At 39.8% G+C, this 15,927-nt stretch overlaps 1 protein-coding gene across 1 annotated transcript in view; it reads left to right on the top strand.

Annotated features, from left to right (window-relative positions):
* EPHX1 (epoxide hydrolase 1) overlaps positions 1–15,927 on the top strand; it is a 35,135-nt gene that overhangs the window by 13,985 nt on the left and 5,223 nt on the right. The window contains 13 exon segments of the mRNA XM_032214882.1: positions 5,222–5,303; positions 5,305–5,404; positions 7,149–7,243; positions 7,245–7,327; positions 8,283–8,454; positions 8,456–8,514; positions 9,369–9,406; positions 9,408–9,462; positions 9,465–9,498; positions 12,019–12,106; positions 12,108–12,221; positions 12,223–12,232; positions 13,409–13,517. Of these exon segments, the coding sequence (XP_032070773.1) occupies positions 5,222–5,303; positions 5,305–5,404; positions 7,149–7,243; positions 7,245–7,327; positions 8,283–8,454; positions 8,456–8,514; positions 9,369–9,406; positions 9,408–9,462; positions 9,465–9,498; positions 12,019–12,106; positions 12,108–12,221; positions 12,223–12,232; positions 13,409–13,517 (1,039 nt within the window).

Here is a 15,927-nt window from a genome sequence, read left to right as displayed (position 1 = left end):
TTCCCCAAGGGCAATGCCGAAGAGCAGAGCCCGGAGAGAAACCAAGGAAGTCACGGAGGGCATTTGCCACTTTCTCTAGAAGGTGATACGAGCTTCCCTTTCGAATGGGAAGGGACGGGGGGTTGGCTGGGCTCTTCCCAGCAGGAAGGGGGTTGTTTGAAACATTGGGACCGGGGGAGGGGTTGGTTTTGTTTTGTTTTGAAAGGAAATCTCAACCTGTTACAATCGTCCTTCCCAAATGAGCCGAGGAGGACAGCGGCGAAAAGTTTTCTCCAACATTTAGGGGAAAGTCGCGAGCAGCATTGCCCTCACAACTGAGGGGTAATAACGCCTTTCCACTGGGGATCGTGGCCACCTTCAGAAACTGAGCGCAGTTTTGCGCCCGGTATTCTTGGAAGAGGTCCCGTTGGAGCCAGAGGGGTTTTTATACGAAGAAAGGAACTGCAAACAGTAACGTGATGGCCCCAAGGAAAGGAGAGGCTGAGCCACGGGAACGAAAAGAAAAAGGGAGGGGGAAAAAAACCCGCCCTCTTCCCCTTCCAGGTTTTCTTAAAAAGCAGGCAGCGCTCCTTGGCCGCAGGGCTTCACAGGGACCTTTCCCCCTCCCACTGCTTCGCTCGCTCGCTCGCTTTCCCCCCTTTGGCTAATTTGGGCTTCTCTTTCAAAGAAAGAAAGAAAGAGAGCCCGAACTCTGGAGGAAAGAAAAGGAGCCAGGGTGTGGAAGGGGTTTACAATCCCCCTCCCTTCCCATCTGGGAGCAGCCTGAAAAAACTGCTGGGAGGTATGCGGTTCCTAGGTCAGCGGCCCCAAGGAAAGGAGAGGCTGAGCCACAGGAACGAAAAGAAAAGGGAGGGGGAAAAAACCCGCCCTCTTCCCCTTCCAGGTTTTCTTAAAAAGCAGGCAGCGCTCCTTGGCCGCAGGGCTTCACAGGGACCTTTCCCCCTCCCACTGCTTCGCTCGCCGCTCGCTTTCCCCCCTTTGGCTAATTTGGGCTTCTCTTTCAAAGAAAGAAAGAAAGAGAGCCCGAACTCTGGAGGAAAGAAAGGAGCCAGGGTGTGGAAGGGGTTTACAATCCCCCTTCCCATCTGGGAGCAGCCTGAAAAAACTGCTGGGAGGTATGCGGTTCCTAGGTCAGCGGCGCGTGGGATCAAACTAGGAAGAAACTGGAGGTGGGGGGGAGCAGTTCGAGAGACTATGGAGAATATGGACTTCAGAGGCGGACCAGAAAGAGGGTCCCGACAAAGATCCGAGAATGAATTCGGCAGTGTTTATGGATCAGGGTCAGCCCCACCAGCTGGCGACAGGAGAGCAGAGAGAAGCGGACGGAGCAGAAGCAGCCCCAGGGCTCCGCTGCCGCTCCCCGCATTTTCTGGACAGGGATCCCTTGGAGAGGGGATTCCTTCCTGCGAGACCCCGTCCACAAAATGCAAGGAGCGGCAGCGGAGCCCCGGGGCTGCTTCTGCTGCGTCCGCTGGACTGTGGGCTTGGAAGGGGGCGGGAAGAGCGGCGGGCCTGGCGGTGGCCGGCGGTGGCAGGCTGGTTCACCTCCTCCTCCTCCAACAGGCAACAGCACTGCCGGATCCAGTTGTAGACTCGAGTATAAGCCGAGGCGGCTTTTTTCAGCCAAAAAGTGGGCTGAAAACTCGGCTTATACTCGAGTATATACGGTACCACTGCATTGGATATATTTTCTCCTTTAATGTTTTTTCTGGTTGGGTGGGGGGAACAGTGTATCAGAGAAAGCAAACACCAAACATAACATACATGCTCCCGTTAAACCCCAAAATACACTAAGGCAGAAGCTTGACCACCCCAAGGAAAAAACACTCAGACACAAACTAAGCAATGTGATATATGCAGTACATGCAGTGAGGCATGCAGATCTATGCATTGGAGAAACAAAACAACCACTTCATGAACACATGTCACAACATAGGAGGAGAAACCCGTCAAGACAAGATTCAACAGTCCATCTGCATTTGAAAAGCAAAGGTCACTCTTATTATAAAAAAGCAAAAAATTGTAATTTGATATTAATGCCTTATTTTACTCTAACAGAGTTCGAAGTCAATGTTTCTTTTTCTTTTTTCTTATCCTTCTCACTTCTCTTCCCGGAATTCCTCCCCACCATTTTCCTATTTACTTCTGTATTTTATATCTTATTTTATTTTATAATTCAATGCAAAAACAAAGGTCACTCTTTTGAAGACAGCAAAGTTTCACGTTCTGGACTCAGAGAGGACTTCTAGAATGAAAGGTCAGAGAGGTCATCTACCTAAAAATTGAACAGCCTTCTCAACAGAGGGGAAGGAATAGAATACTACTTATCTTCTGTTTATAAGACAGTCCTTTCAGCAGTTCCAAGAAGGTTCCATACACATGTGCACTCTTCAAGTGACCTTGAGGGCACAGATGAGCCTTCAAGTGGCTTCAATGACTCTCAGAGAGAGTGCTAATGACCAGAGGACTGCAAGGAATATAAATCCTTTCATTCTCCACATTCAGTCAGCACTGAAGAAGCTTCTTGGATAAGATGTAAAACATTTTCAAGGAAAAACAAAGTCCAGCTGCCTTTTGAAAAAGCACCTTTGGGACAAACATGATGTGGATGACTGAGAATCTACAGACACACAACAAACGTTGTCCTTTGCATCCAGGTGGAAGACTCAATGGCACCACATTTATTGGAAGAAAAACAGCAACTTGGCAGAAAGAATTGCTTAGAGCTCCTTGGGTCAGCCCAATTCCCAAATAACCAGGGATGGGCACTCCAGATTTCTCTGGAAGAGAGGGTTTATACTTGGTGATTTCCATGTGGAAAATGGAATTACTTTCCTTTTTATTGATGTATTATTCATAATAGTTGATCCAATCTGGGACCAGATCTGTTATATTTCCTGCAGTGAAAAGCAAAAGCAAGTTGAAGTTCCTTTTTCATTAACCTTTCTGCTTGAGTTCTTAAATTTGTTAGCACTGACTTTTCTTAAGCTGTCTAAAGTGCAAAGCTGGCCATATTTTGGACCATGAGTACAAAAAAGAGTAAAAACAAAAGTTGGTATTCTTTAAAACAGTAAAAATGCAGCATTGTGATTTTATTTTCTTTTTTTTAGATTATCACATAACAACAGTGCAAAAACAAACCACTCTGTTTATTCTGTGAAACAATTCTGGGAAGACTAACTCAAGAGAGCCTGTACACCAAAATACCTTTTGAATAATAACTTCCTTAAAGAATATATGTTTGAAATTTGAAATGCTAATAATTCATAATTCCTAAGATAGTAGTGATTATTTAAATACAAAATTCTTTAAAATATATTTTAAAAATCTCAGAACAATTAATATTAAGAAATCATTATTTGTATATATATTAAAGGTGATTGTGGAATATGTTTACACAATCGCAGAACGTTCCAGTGTTTTCTTGGATTGCTATTGCAATGCATCATATTTGTTGCCATTTCTAATCCTCCCTGTTTATTTCCCACACTGTTCTAATGTACAAACACCTGAAGTTTTCAGTATTACCATCTCCTGGCATCTCTGTTATAGTGTCTTGCCAAACTCTCATTTTTTATGATTTTTTTCATCACTGCAGTTTGTTCAAAATATCTGTGAACAAATATATTTATGTTTTTGTGTGCCCAGTAATCAGTAATCGGTACAGATTTTAAGGCAGCCTGTACTCTGTTTTAATGTACGAAAAATCACCAACTAATTTTTCTCTGTTTTCTATTCAACAATAAGGAACAAAAAGGGTGTCTTAATGTTTTTCTAAGCTGTTGTATCCATATCACTGTTTTAAATACTAAAGCTTCAAAAGAGGAGTGTGGGTGTGCGTGTGCGCATATTGAATAAACTTTCTCTGGTTATTCATTATGTTGTTGACCATATTCTTATCATGGTTTTCACTTGGCCAGTGCATAGTATAACTGCTGTGATGATTATTACAGATATTGCCCAGAAAGCAGATTGGTAAAGCTATTCCCTTTGAACTCCTCTATCAAGAATCTGTGTGGGTAGATGTGGTGTGAGTTCTGTGATTTATAATTATGTGATTTCTGTTAGATATTAACTTTATATTTCAGTTCAGTCCTTTTTTGTATTTGTTTTTTGTATTTCATTTGTCTATTTACAACTTGTTTTTATTCACAATTTTGAAACATCTAACAGAAATAAAGTTACAGTAATAAAGCAACTGATAATATGCAGCATCTTACATGAAAACAAAATAGTTTTAATGTTGTTTGTATTTATGAAACACCCAAAAAACCAGAAACAATGGCAAACAATAACAGAGAAGTCCAGTGTCCTATTTAAATTAAACACGGGTAAATAAGATTATTTCATTTTATTTGCAATATTTTATTTACAATATTTTATTTATCATACCAAACATCTGTATGATTCCCTTGATTCACAAGACTGGTACTTTAAGCAGTATTAGGTTTTTAGCACAAATTCTATAGTGCTGCCATTGAAAGATCTGACTTTCTCCCATAACAAATTATTTCTTATAAAATGGTGTGTAACTTGAAATACAAAAAGGCTTTGTCTTGCTTGATGAATTCTGACTTATCTGTGTTAGTATTAAGTCTCATCATTCACAGTATACATGGGATTAAATTGATAAAGACTGTGATAAATAAATAATTCCTAGTTAATTATGAGTGTTCCTACCCTTACCAGCAATTCAAATGGCTACATGCACTATACATGTCTATATATAAGGCAGAGAGCTAGTTTGGTCTAATTGTTAAGGCGCCAGACAAAAGCCAGGAGACTATGAGTTCTAATCTGCCTTAGTCATGAAAGCCAGCTGGGTGACTGGGCTAATCACTGTCTCTTAGCCCAATTCATCTCATAGGGCTGTTGTTATGGGAGGAAAAAGGAGGGGGGGGAAATATTAGATATATTTGCCTCTTTGAGTTGTTTGTACAAATAATAAAGGTGGGATATAAATAAAATAAACAAATAATGTACTAATATACTATGGATAATTGCAATATATTCCAAAATCTTAGTTGATTGTTCCTTGCATAGAGGATATGTTTCAATCCATTTCAGATAATCCTGTAATATTACTGAGCTTCATGTTCAGATTAAAATTATATAAGCCTTGTTCTTAAAACTGGAAAAAATAATATTTGCTCCTTTCTGGGGAAAAAAGTCAGTCTTTTCTCTGATGAAAATGTTCTTTAATCTGATTACGGCTCTGTAGTCAAGATGTTGCTTGAAATGATACTGGCTGCTGTTTTGGGGACCATTATCTACTTGTTCCTGACTAAGAAAAAAAGGAAGATCTACTATGGGAGATGGATGGTGGGCTGCAGGACAGAAGCCTGACTCTGAAGATACAATGATACGTCCTTTTAAAGTGGTCACCTCAGAGGAAGAGATCAAGGTAAGATACTCTTTCATATTGAAGTACAGTAGAACATGGGGGCTAGTTGTACTGATCTGCTTTCTGAGAGATAATGCAGTAGCACGTCTACTCAAATACTTGTTAGAATTGCAGGCAAAACATTAAAGTACTTGTAAAGTACTTCAGATAAACCTCACTATTACCTCTTGACTTTAATTTGAATAACTGATATAAGAAGCATAGAAAGTTGCTTTCTTCACAGAGAAAGAAATGAGACTATGCAAGATCCTGTTTAATAGCAATAGTGCCCATGTTTCCATGAAAATAAGACCCTGTTTTATTTGTTTTTTTGCCATCAAAAAAAAGGCACCAGGTTTTATTTTCAAGGGGTTGGGATGTCATCCACTGACTAACCTCACTGTGTGCGTACCCCCACGTACCCCGCCTCTTTTTTCGCTATCAGAAGCCTCAGGAACTTCTTCATTTGGCAAGGCCAACAAGGCTTTCCTGAAGGCCTCTGCAGCTGATAACAGAGCTCCAGATCCATCCAGAGCTCTCTTATTAACCACAGAGACCTTCAGGAAGGGAGTAAATGAAGAATGGGGACAATATCAATCAGAAGCTAGATACAGTATGTTTGATTTGGTTGGTTTATGGCCCATATCTCATTAGGAATAGTCTCAGTGTAGGATTTTATAATATATTTATTATCATTGTACCTCAGTTTTTATCCAGCAGCTGAGAGTAACTTACATGGAGATCTTTTTTTTTTCATTTTGTCCCCACCTTAATGATGGTATATGCAAGGTGGCTTTATGTTAAGGCCAAGTAGACACTGGCTGATGACACCAAAGGGCGCTAACACCATCCCTTCTTCTGAAAATGAAGGCTATTGTAAAAATGTTAAATGTTCACACCAGCAGGAGGCAGTGCCAGCAGTCAGTGTGGGCTCAGACACCATACAACTTGAGCCAGCAGTGGTGTAGAAAAGTAGGGCTGCCACAGCTGAAGTAAAACTACCGAAAGTTTGTCATTTTATTCATTCAGTCTCCAGGCCAAGAGGGATTTAGCAATAGCAATAACAATAGCAGTTAGACTTATATACCTCTTCATAGGGCTTTCAGCCCTCTCTAAGCGGTTTACAGAGTCAGCATATCGCCCCCCACAGTCTGGGTCCTCATTTCACCACCTCGGAAGGATGGAAGGTTGAGTCAACCTTGAGCCGGTGAGATTAGAACCGCTGAACTGCAGATAACAGTCAGCTGAAGTGGCCTGCAGTACTGCACCCTAACCACTGCGCCACCTCGGCTCTCTTTCTTGATTACATACCCAATATGAAAGATTATAATCTCTAGCTAGGTTACAGCAGCCTTGTGAAGATTTGTATCTCGTTTGTGGCTCACTGTGTTCCTTTTCCACGTTTTATTATAGCAATAACAGTAGACTTATATACCGCTTCATAGGGCTTTCAGCCCTCTCTAAGCGGTTTACAGAGTCAGCATATTGCCCCAACAACAATCCGGGTCCTCATTTTACCCACCTCGGAAGGATGGAAGGCTGAGTCAACCCTGAGCCGGTGAGATTTGAACCGCTGAACTGCTGATCTAGCAGTCAGCCTGCAGTGCTGCATTTAACCACTGCGCCACCTTGGCTCTATATATAGCTTGCAATACGTGATATATTTACTTAACTTCATTGCAGTCATTAAGAGGACATTACATGGTATCCCAATTAGCTTTTTACATTTTATCTCTTTTCCTGTACACACTTGCTTGCGTTCTAGGATTTACATCAAAGACTTGACAAAGCAAGATTTGTAGAGCATTAGAGGACAGTTGTTTTCATTATGGGTTTTAATGCAATTTACCTTAAGAAAATTGTCTTATTGGAGAAATGAGTTCAACTGGGAGAAACAAGTGGAAATTCTCAACCAATTCCCACAATTCAAAACAAAGATTGAAGGTTTGCCACTAATAATTACTATAGTATGTCTGATCTGAGTATTTAAGCCATTTGTGTTCTTAGCATTTGTGCCTGGACTTTGCCATACCTTATTTGCAGTCAGTGCACTCTGGTACTTCTTTTAGTCTCCTCCTCTTGTTCTCTGAATTGTCAACATTCCCCCTCTGTGTTATCTTTCCTTCTCTGTACCAAGGACATGGAGAGAACAAGATGTATAGTAACCTGGATAACCATGGATATCAGCAGTCCTTGAAAAAGGACATAATCAGCTGTAAATGTTGTAATGCTCATCAGCAAACTAAGTGTGGCCAACTGGCTATCTGAAACAATGGCCTGGATTTATTTGTGGTGAATGGGGCCTATCAGTTTGCCTCTTTGCAGATTGGGAGGATTGAGAACTTCTCTCTGAGCTTCCTGGCAACTCTTACATCCCTTTTTGGATGGTGGGGAAGTGAACTGAACTTGGCTTAAGGCACTAGTATTTTGCCTAGTCATAGCCATGCTAATCAGGCAGTTTCGGTGTTGTTTCTCTTGCACAGAGGGATACTTTCAATTACATGGCTCTTTTCCTGCATATAAGTTCAGATAAAACATTTTTCTTCAGAATATCCCCAATAAACATACACAAGGAAGATATGTTTATTTAATGTTTTTTACATACACTGAAGTGGATATCCTCAACTCCCCCTTTTTGCTGGATTTGGTAAATTGAGATTACTTTTAAAATAAGGCAAAAGAAACTCAAACCAAATTTTTTGCTCTCCAGCAACCTTTGAGAGCAAGAGGCCATTGCTTCAGGCTGCAATCAATTTCATTTTGAGAATACAGATACTAATTTTGAAATCCACAGGGCCACAATCCAGGACCCTATTGACTCTCAGAAACTTATATTATGTTGACCTATTCTATTTAGTTATTTTTCTGAAGATTCTGTGTCTATATTTTCTTCCTGTAGGAATCAATGTCCATTTTCTTCATATAAAACCTCCGCACTTGTCTGAAGGGCAGTCTGCTAAGCCTTTATTGATGATCCATGGTTGGCCTGGCTCAGTGTATGAACTGTACAAAATTATCCCTCTTTTGACTGACCCTACAAACCATGGCCTGAATGGTGACCATGTTTTGAAATGATTTGCCCTTCATCCCTGGCTTTGGCTTTTCAGAGGTCCTCACAAACAAGGTATCTGGTTGGGGTGTGTGTGTGTGTAAAAATAAAGGCCCAAGGTATAGATCGTCTTTGATTATGACACAAGTGAGCCCAAAATTTCTGTTACTACGTGAGACATTTGTTTAAATGAGTTTTGCCTCATTTTACGACCTTTCTTGCCATAGTTGTTAAGTGAATCACAGCACTTGTTAAATTAATAACACAATGTTAAGTGAATCTGAATTCCCATGACTGTGCTTTTCAGAAAGTCACAAACAGTGCTCACATGACCTCAGGACACTGCAATTGTGATGAGTCAGTTGCCAAGCGTCTGAATTTTGATCATGTGACCATGGGGCTGCTGTAATGGTTGTAAATGTTGAAAAGCAGTCATAAGTCACTTTTTTCAGTGATGTAACTTCAACCAGTCATTAAAGAATGTTGTAAATCGAGGATTACCTGTATTCTAGTCAGCCTTTGTAGTGTCTGAGTGGGATTTGAACAACATGTCTCTTGTCCATATCCAAGATGCTGTGAATTGCACCACCCTTATTCAATACAGGCCCACCAATCACATGTAACAGCCCCCCTCCTGAGTTCAATGAACATCCTGTGTTGTTATCTGCATGTTATTAAAAAAAGAGGAGGGGGTCTATTTGGGCAAGTCTTTAGACAACTCTTCCAGAGTTTATTGAGACTTCTGGCAAGATTAACATAGAGAATGATTTTCTAGTGAAATACTGTATTGGTAATTGTGATTTCATTGTTTTGGTAAAATATTTGCTGGGGAAATGTTAACAGTCTTAAATATGAATAAAAGAACAATTGCAAGAACTGCTTATATCTGAATTTATAAAAAAATAACTTACTTTTTTCCCCCCTTTCTCCCCCTAGGCTTTAATATTATGTGTGCTGACCGTGTCTTCTATAAGTTTAATGCTCAAATTGGGCTTTCATAAATTCTACATTCAGGGAGGCGACTATGGGTCTGATATGCACAATTTCTGGCTCAGATTGCTCCGCGGTGAGACTTTTATCTTTCTAATGGTTAAATTCAAATCAGATTATCTAAGCAGTGCTTAAAGATGAAGTATCTTTATTCTGCTTAGACTATTGAGTAGCCCTGTATCAATCTACTGTAGACGAATTCATTTTACAGAGCCCCCCCTGGAAAAAAAAACAATTACATTTTTAGTTATCAAGAGATTTCAACTTATTTTTCTTATTAAAATGAATGTGAAAAAAGAGCCTTATCAGAACAAATTTGGATCATGAAATGTAAAAGCCATGTTTCTTGGATTATTACTACAGAAGTAGGACTGGATTGATTATTGGAATCTTCACAAGTTACACTTTATATCTTACTGAATATGTTTATGGAAAGTTTTCTCCTGTTTTCTTTTCTAATTAACAGCTGCTGTTAAAATTATTCTTAATCTTATTCTTTATATTATTTCAATCTAAATGGTATTTGATCTTTCAGTACTATACTCATGCTGCACTATAATGGTTATATTCAGAGGCCACATTCACAAGCAATCAATTTTCTTCCTCCCAAAGGTAATTCGGAATAAAAAAAGCTAACCCTCTCAATACATAGTACAGCTTCTCCTCAACTAATGACCATAATGGAGCTGGCTATTATAGTCAAGTCATGATGGTCATTAAGTGAAGCATCCACCTGATCACCTCACTTATGACTCGACCTTCCTTGCTCTTCCCAGTGTGGTTTTTTAAACATGCAGGTCATTAAGCAGAGCACAAGGTGCTTCAGGGACCCGGGGAAGTTCCTGGGAGGTTTAGTGCAACTTCTTGCCCCAAGCCTCCAAAGACCTCCCACACTTCCTAAGATAGCCTGTGCTCTGCTTCCCATCACTTGTTTGGGCCCTGCACCTTCCTCCTCACCCCACATCACCCATTGTGCACTAGCTTTTGAAGACTTCTGGAGGTTAGGAAAGGAGAGCTGGACCACTCTGTTCCTTGGTCACATGGTGCAATCCCAGAAGTGGCTGCCATTTTCATGGCAGCTTCATTGAATTATGGGCACTCCAAAAATAGCAGCTGCTTCTGGGATCATGTCATATAGCCCAGGAATAGAGGGACTAGCTCTGCTCCTTAAAGTGAGCTTCAAGAAGCTCTGGAACTCTGCAAACCACTGTGGATTTTTCCAGAGCTCATGTTAGGGAACACAGAGTAGGCCTCTTCATTCCTGGGCTGCTATTTTCAAAACAACCCACAATTCAATGATAAGTGAATGGTCATAAGTCAAGGATTATCTGTATGTTAAAAAAACACCAAAGAAATATTAGTTCCTTTATTGTCTTTGCTTTCTTTGGACCATGGATGGATGTCTACTGGCATTGTATTTTTATTATTCCTTAAGCCAGGGGTGGGTTCCGGCAGTCACTATTGCAGTTTGCTTGTATGCACGCTTCTCGCACATGCTTGATGTGCACTGCCTGCACATGATGCGCACTGCACATGCATGCACAGGGCAATTAAAATGTTCTACGCATGCGCAGAACTGGAAAACAAGATGAACTAGTTTGAAGAACTAGTTTGGGGTGTGTGGCAGGCCTGGGTCGCTGCCATCAAACTGCCGGTTTGGCTGAACTGGTCCGAACCAGTAGGAACCCACCACTGCCTTAAGCTGACTTCTGAAAACTTAACTGTCAGTGATTGTATAAATACAAGAATACACAGAGGATAGAATTTGTCAGATTTGCACTGGAGGGATGTGGTCAATAATGAGAACAGAAACCAAATACCCAGGGGGCTTCTTACCTCATCCCCATCTTAACACTCTAGCATACAGCTAGCAGCCCAAGAGGTCCTGCACAGTAGCAATAGCAATAGCAATAGCAGTGGACTTATATACCGCTTCATAGGCCTTTCAGGCCTCTCTAAGCGGTTTACAGAGAGTCAGCATATGACCCCAACACTCGGGTCCTCATTTTACCCACCTCGGAAGGATGGAAGGCTGAGTCAACCCTGAGCCGGTGAGATTTGAACCGCTGAACTGCTGATCTAGCAGTAGCCTGCAGTGCTGCATTTAACCACTGCGCCACCTTGGTAAGAGAGCCTCTTTTCTCTGGGATATATTTTGATTTAAAGGAAGGAGTTGTCCATAGAGGCAGTGACCTATCAATGGATGTGGTCTGGGAAAAGAATTACTGAGAACAATAATGACCTGCCAAAAAACAAAACATCTGATTTCTTAAACTGAACTAGTCTTTCCAAGTTATCATCTCAAGCTTTTGAATTGCAGAGACCATCTTCTTCAGCCAGTGGACATGCTATGTAGAGTTGCTAGATATGTAACTTATCCATCTGGATGTACCACTCTAAAGCAGGATGGCTGAGAGTCACATGACCATGTCCCCAAAACTTCTGTTGCAGAAAGATTTATTTTACATCTGTAATATCCTAAAGAATCAAATGTGTCATTTTTACTGTGGACTAATAAGACATAAATATACAAATTTGAACAAATCACCAATGTTATTGTTAAAGTGCCTGACTTCTTTCTAAACAATTGTTTTAGCCACGTGAAAGGCATTTCACTTAAATGTAGTATTCCGACCACTATCAGCTTCAAGCAGAAACTCTCCATTCTACTGGGACAATATTTCCCCAAGACTATTTGGCTTCCAGGCAGAAGATATTAAACAGATCTTTCCTTTCAAAAAAATGATCTCTAAACTTATTCTGGAGTCTGGCTATATGCACCTTCAAGCTACAAAGCCAGGACACTGTAGGTAAGAGAAGCTTTTGCTTTGAGCATTTCATGTGCTTGTTTTTGCAGATAAGTATTTGTAGAATCAGGAAATGCATCTTTGGGGTTTTTTTTTAGTTACAGTTAGGTGTGGTAAGAAGCATCTAATCTAGCCGACCTTGGCTGAACCAAAAAGCTAAACCGGGTCAAAGCTAGTTAGAAGGTAAATGAAATCTCAGGTGTGTAGTTTAGACTGAGGCAAATTCAAATGCATTGTTGGGTCTGCTACATGAGTGTTTTTGACCTTCTCTGTAGATGAATCGTTCTAAGGACTTCACAAGGGGCTAGGGAACCTCCAGTAGTCACTGAACTCTGTGGACACTATTGGGGTTTCCAGTAGTTAGTAAGCCATGAGTTGTGTAACCTGTACTAGTATATATGAGTAAAAGTACTGCCATCTATCCAATAGAAGCATTCTTTGAAACATGAGAACACAATGAGCTTTTCTTTACGGTAGTAGTTCTGCCTTCAAGGGAAAACTGGTGGGCCGACAAGGCAAGAGCAAGTCTTAACTTAGCCCTCATAGTTAATATGATACAAGTGGGTTGCAAGAAACATTCTTAAACTTCTGGTTTTCCCTTTATTAAAACATTGGATTAAATGGTGAACTGCTAGCGTTGGTAACAGTATGCAGTGTCTTAATTCTTTTGAAGTGTTTAATACATGCTGTTTCTCCATAATGTTCCTTGTCATGAATCTGTTTATTAAATGTCATCTGGGGACATAATTGTTATGTATCCATCAGCCTCCCAAGTAGATTAAATAAGAAACACGACAAGATGATTTTATTTCTAATTCTGCTTAAGTAATGAAATCAGTGATAAATAAGAGTCAGTGAGAAATGTGTACTTTCAGACTTGTAAGATTCTGTTAATGTAAGACTACATTAACAGAATTACACGTCTGAAAGTACAAATCTCACTGTCTCTTTTTACCACATAATAAGTTAGAGCAGATCCTTTCCAAGTTCCTTTTCTACCAGTTATAGGCTTCTCACTCTTTTACACAGTTGTAGACTTCTCACTCTTTTATCTAATAGTTCCCTGGGCAGCAATGGAGCAATTCCCTCCCCCCCACTTCAAAAGAAAACATTCCATTATAAAAGTAGCATCTGAAAGTTATCTAAATTGAAACTCGCCACTTTCTCTTTTTTTCCTAGGCTGTGGCTTGTATGACTCTCCTGTGGGATTGGCTGCATACATCTTGGAGAAGTTTTCTACATGGACTGATCGCAGTTTTAAAAAACTAGAAGATGGCGGATTAGAAAAGTAGGTGTTATTTACCACCCCATCCCGAGCATAATTAGCTGACTTTAATTGTCCCAAATTATATTGTATCTATTTGTTTTATGCTGTTCTGTGATATGTTCCTATGCTTAAACACTGATGGGTTAGGAGCTCCGCAATGCTCTTCAGAGGACTAATCATGCAATGAGTTCTGCTGATGATTGTAATTTTATTGAACTAAAAAAAAAACTTATATAGAACAGCTCCCCCATGTTCCAACTTAATTCTTAGTTCAATGTGATTCTTACAGTGTGCAAAACCTATTTTTCATTTATGGGGCATCTTTCCTGAGGCATAAGTTGTGGAGTCAGGGATATCTATAAGATATCTATTCTTTATCACTGTTGTACTTGACTAATTTTTAAAATATGGTTAATTATAAATAATGAATGAATAGGAGCATTGCTTCAGCAGCTTCCAAGTTGATGCCCCATGAAATTCAATAAGAGACATTGATTGTGTTGAGACTAATATCGATTGCTCATCCCTACTATAAAGCTGTTTACAAATTGTGCACTTGCTTGCAAATTGCAGAGCTAATACATTATGGCATTGTGAGAGAGACAGATGAAGCTTTGGTTTAGCAATAGATCTGTACATTGCACAAAGTCCTCGTGGAATTCTCTCTGCTAAAATCTTCTTGAAAAGGAGAAGGACTATGATAATTTAAAAATATTTTAAACATAATTTTAACAAAATAAGGTAATTGAGATACTACAATCCGTGATATATCAAATTATAGGTCCATATAATCCAGTGCGCCATTTTATTCTGGTCAACTACATGCTCACAGAAAGGGAATGAGTCCATTAGTTCCCTCTGACCTGCATTCTACAACATCTAATTTTAGGATTCAGTTTTATTCATTTAAAGCCGAGTTCCCCAACCTTTCTCGCTTTGTGGACCAGTGGAGGGGGGGAGGGAAAGAGGAAGATGGTTCTAGGTGAGTGGTGGTCAAGGGTAGACACAGCTTGGTTTGCATGAGAGATGGTGCAATGGAGCACACGCACATCCTCACCCACTACTCTCACAAATGAGGATGTGCGCATATGCTCACCCTCCACTTCTATAGCCCAGTTCCAAATGGCTCAAGGCCTGGTAGTGGGATGTGTTGGGGACCCTTGATTTAAAGTAAAGAGATCTGCTGATGATAGGGTTGAAAGCTATACAAAAAAATCATGAAAAAATAATGTTTGCTCCTAGGATGTAGATTATGTTCCCTGATCCTAAAGATGTCAAATTAATTTTGGGTGCCAACAATTGGTTTTATGACAACTTCTTATTAATGTGTTATTATTGTTGCTAGAACCCACCCAGATATTATGACTCTGTTTTTAAAATCTTATGATTTCCTTCCACATGAATTGATTTGAATGAAGTGAAATCAAATAATTTCATTTCAGTCAAACCTTGATTTAAAAAAATTGTTTGGAATGGTATCAGCTTGTAGCTTGCCTTGAAAGCAATGGTACACTGGGCAATGAGGTTTATTAGGTGTTTCTTAACAGTGAGTTCACTTCAGAAATATTTGATACATTTTCCTTGCATTGAATGACAGATGCAGCATTAATAGGCAGTAATTGCTCGTGTTTTTACCATCTTCTTAGCTAATATATTATTAATTGCATATGGTGAGATTCAGTTCATGAATAATAAATATCACAAACTACTCATTTACTCTTACCATTCTGGAGAGAAAACAGTAGTAATTAAAATGATGTTGCAAATCACAGCCAAAAGAATAATGTGTTGTCAAAGTCACTGTAAGTGACATTTCTGCCCTCTCTCATTTTCTTTATACTAAACGTTATGGACATCTACATCTGAAATAAATCACTGGGATTTATTCCCAGTTAGGTTTGCATTGCAGCCACTTCAGGGCTCCATAGATGCATTGGAATACAATAGCTAGTTGCCAGTTAGTGGTCTTAAGTATGGATGATGGGAGCTGTATTCCTGCCCATCTAGAGGAAGCTAAGTTAAGATATATTTTGTTGGCATGTAAGATCAAGTAGGAAATTGGAATACGAAGTTGTCAGAGAATAAACAGGTGGGAGAAGGCATTCCAGCTACAGGCTAAGCCATATAACAATTTTACTCAATCAGGGAAGATAATTTTTTAAAATTACAGTTGAATGAAGTGATGAAATTTGCAAGCAAGATAAATGTAACACCTAGGTGGGAAGCTGAAGAAGTCTTCTCCATTGAACACAACTGCTAGGCTAATGTAAAAGGCAACAAGCCCCAAATAGATTCCAGAAACATAAAAGCAGCCTTAGGATATTTAGAAATAGAAGTCCTCCGCATGTTTCATTTTCAAATTGAAAATGTCATTTCCAATATAGGGGTGCTCCAGTAATTTTGGGCTTCATCTCCATTAGTATATTGGCCT

The sequence above is a fragment of the Thamnophis elegans genome, chromosome 4 (assembly GCF_009769535.1).
Source record: "Thamnophis elegans isolate rThaEle1 chromosome 4, rThaEle1.pri, whole genome shotgun sequence".
In the NCBI taxonomy this organism is placed as follows: domain Eukaryota; kingdom Metazoa; phylum Chordata; class Lepidosauria; order Squamata; family Colubridae; genus Thamnophis; species Thamnophis elegans.
This window is presented reverse-complemented; position numbering and strand designations above follow the sequence as displayed.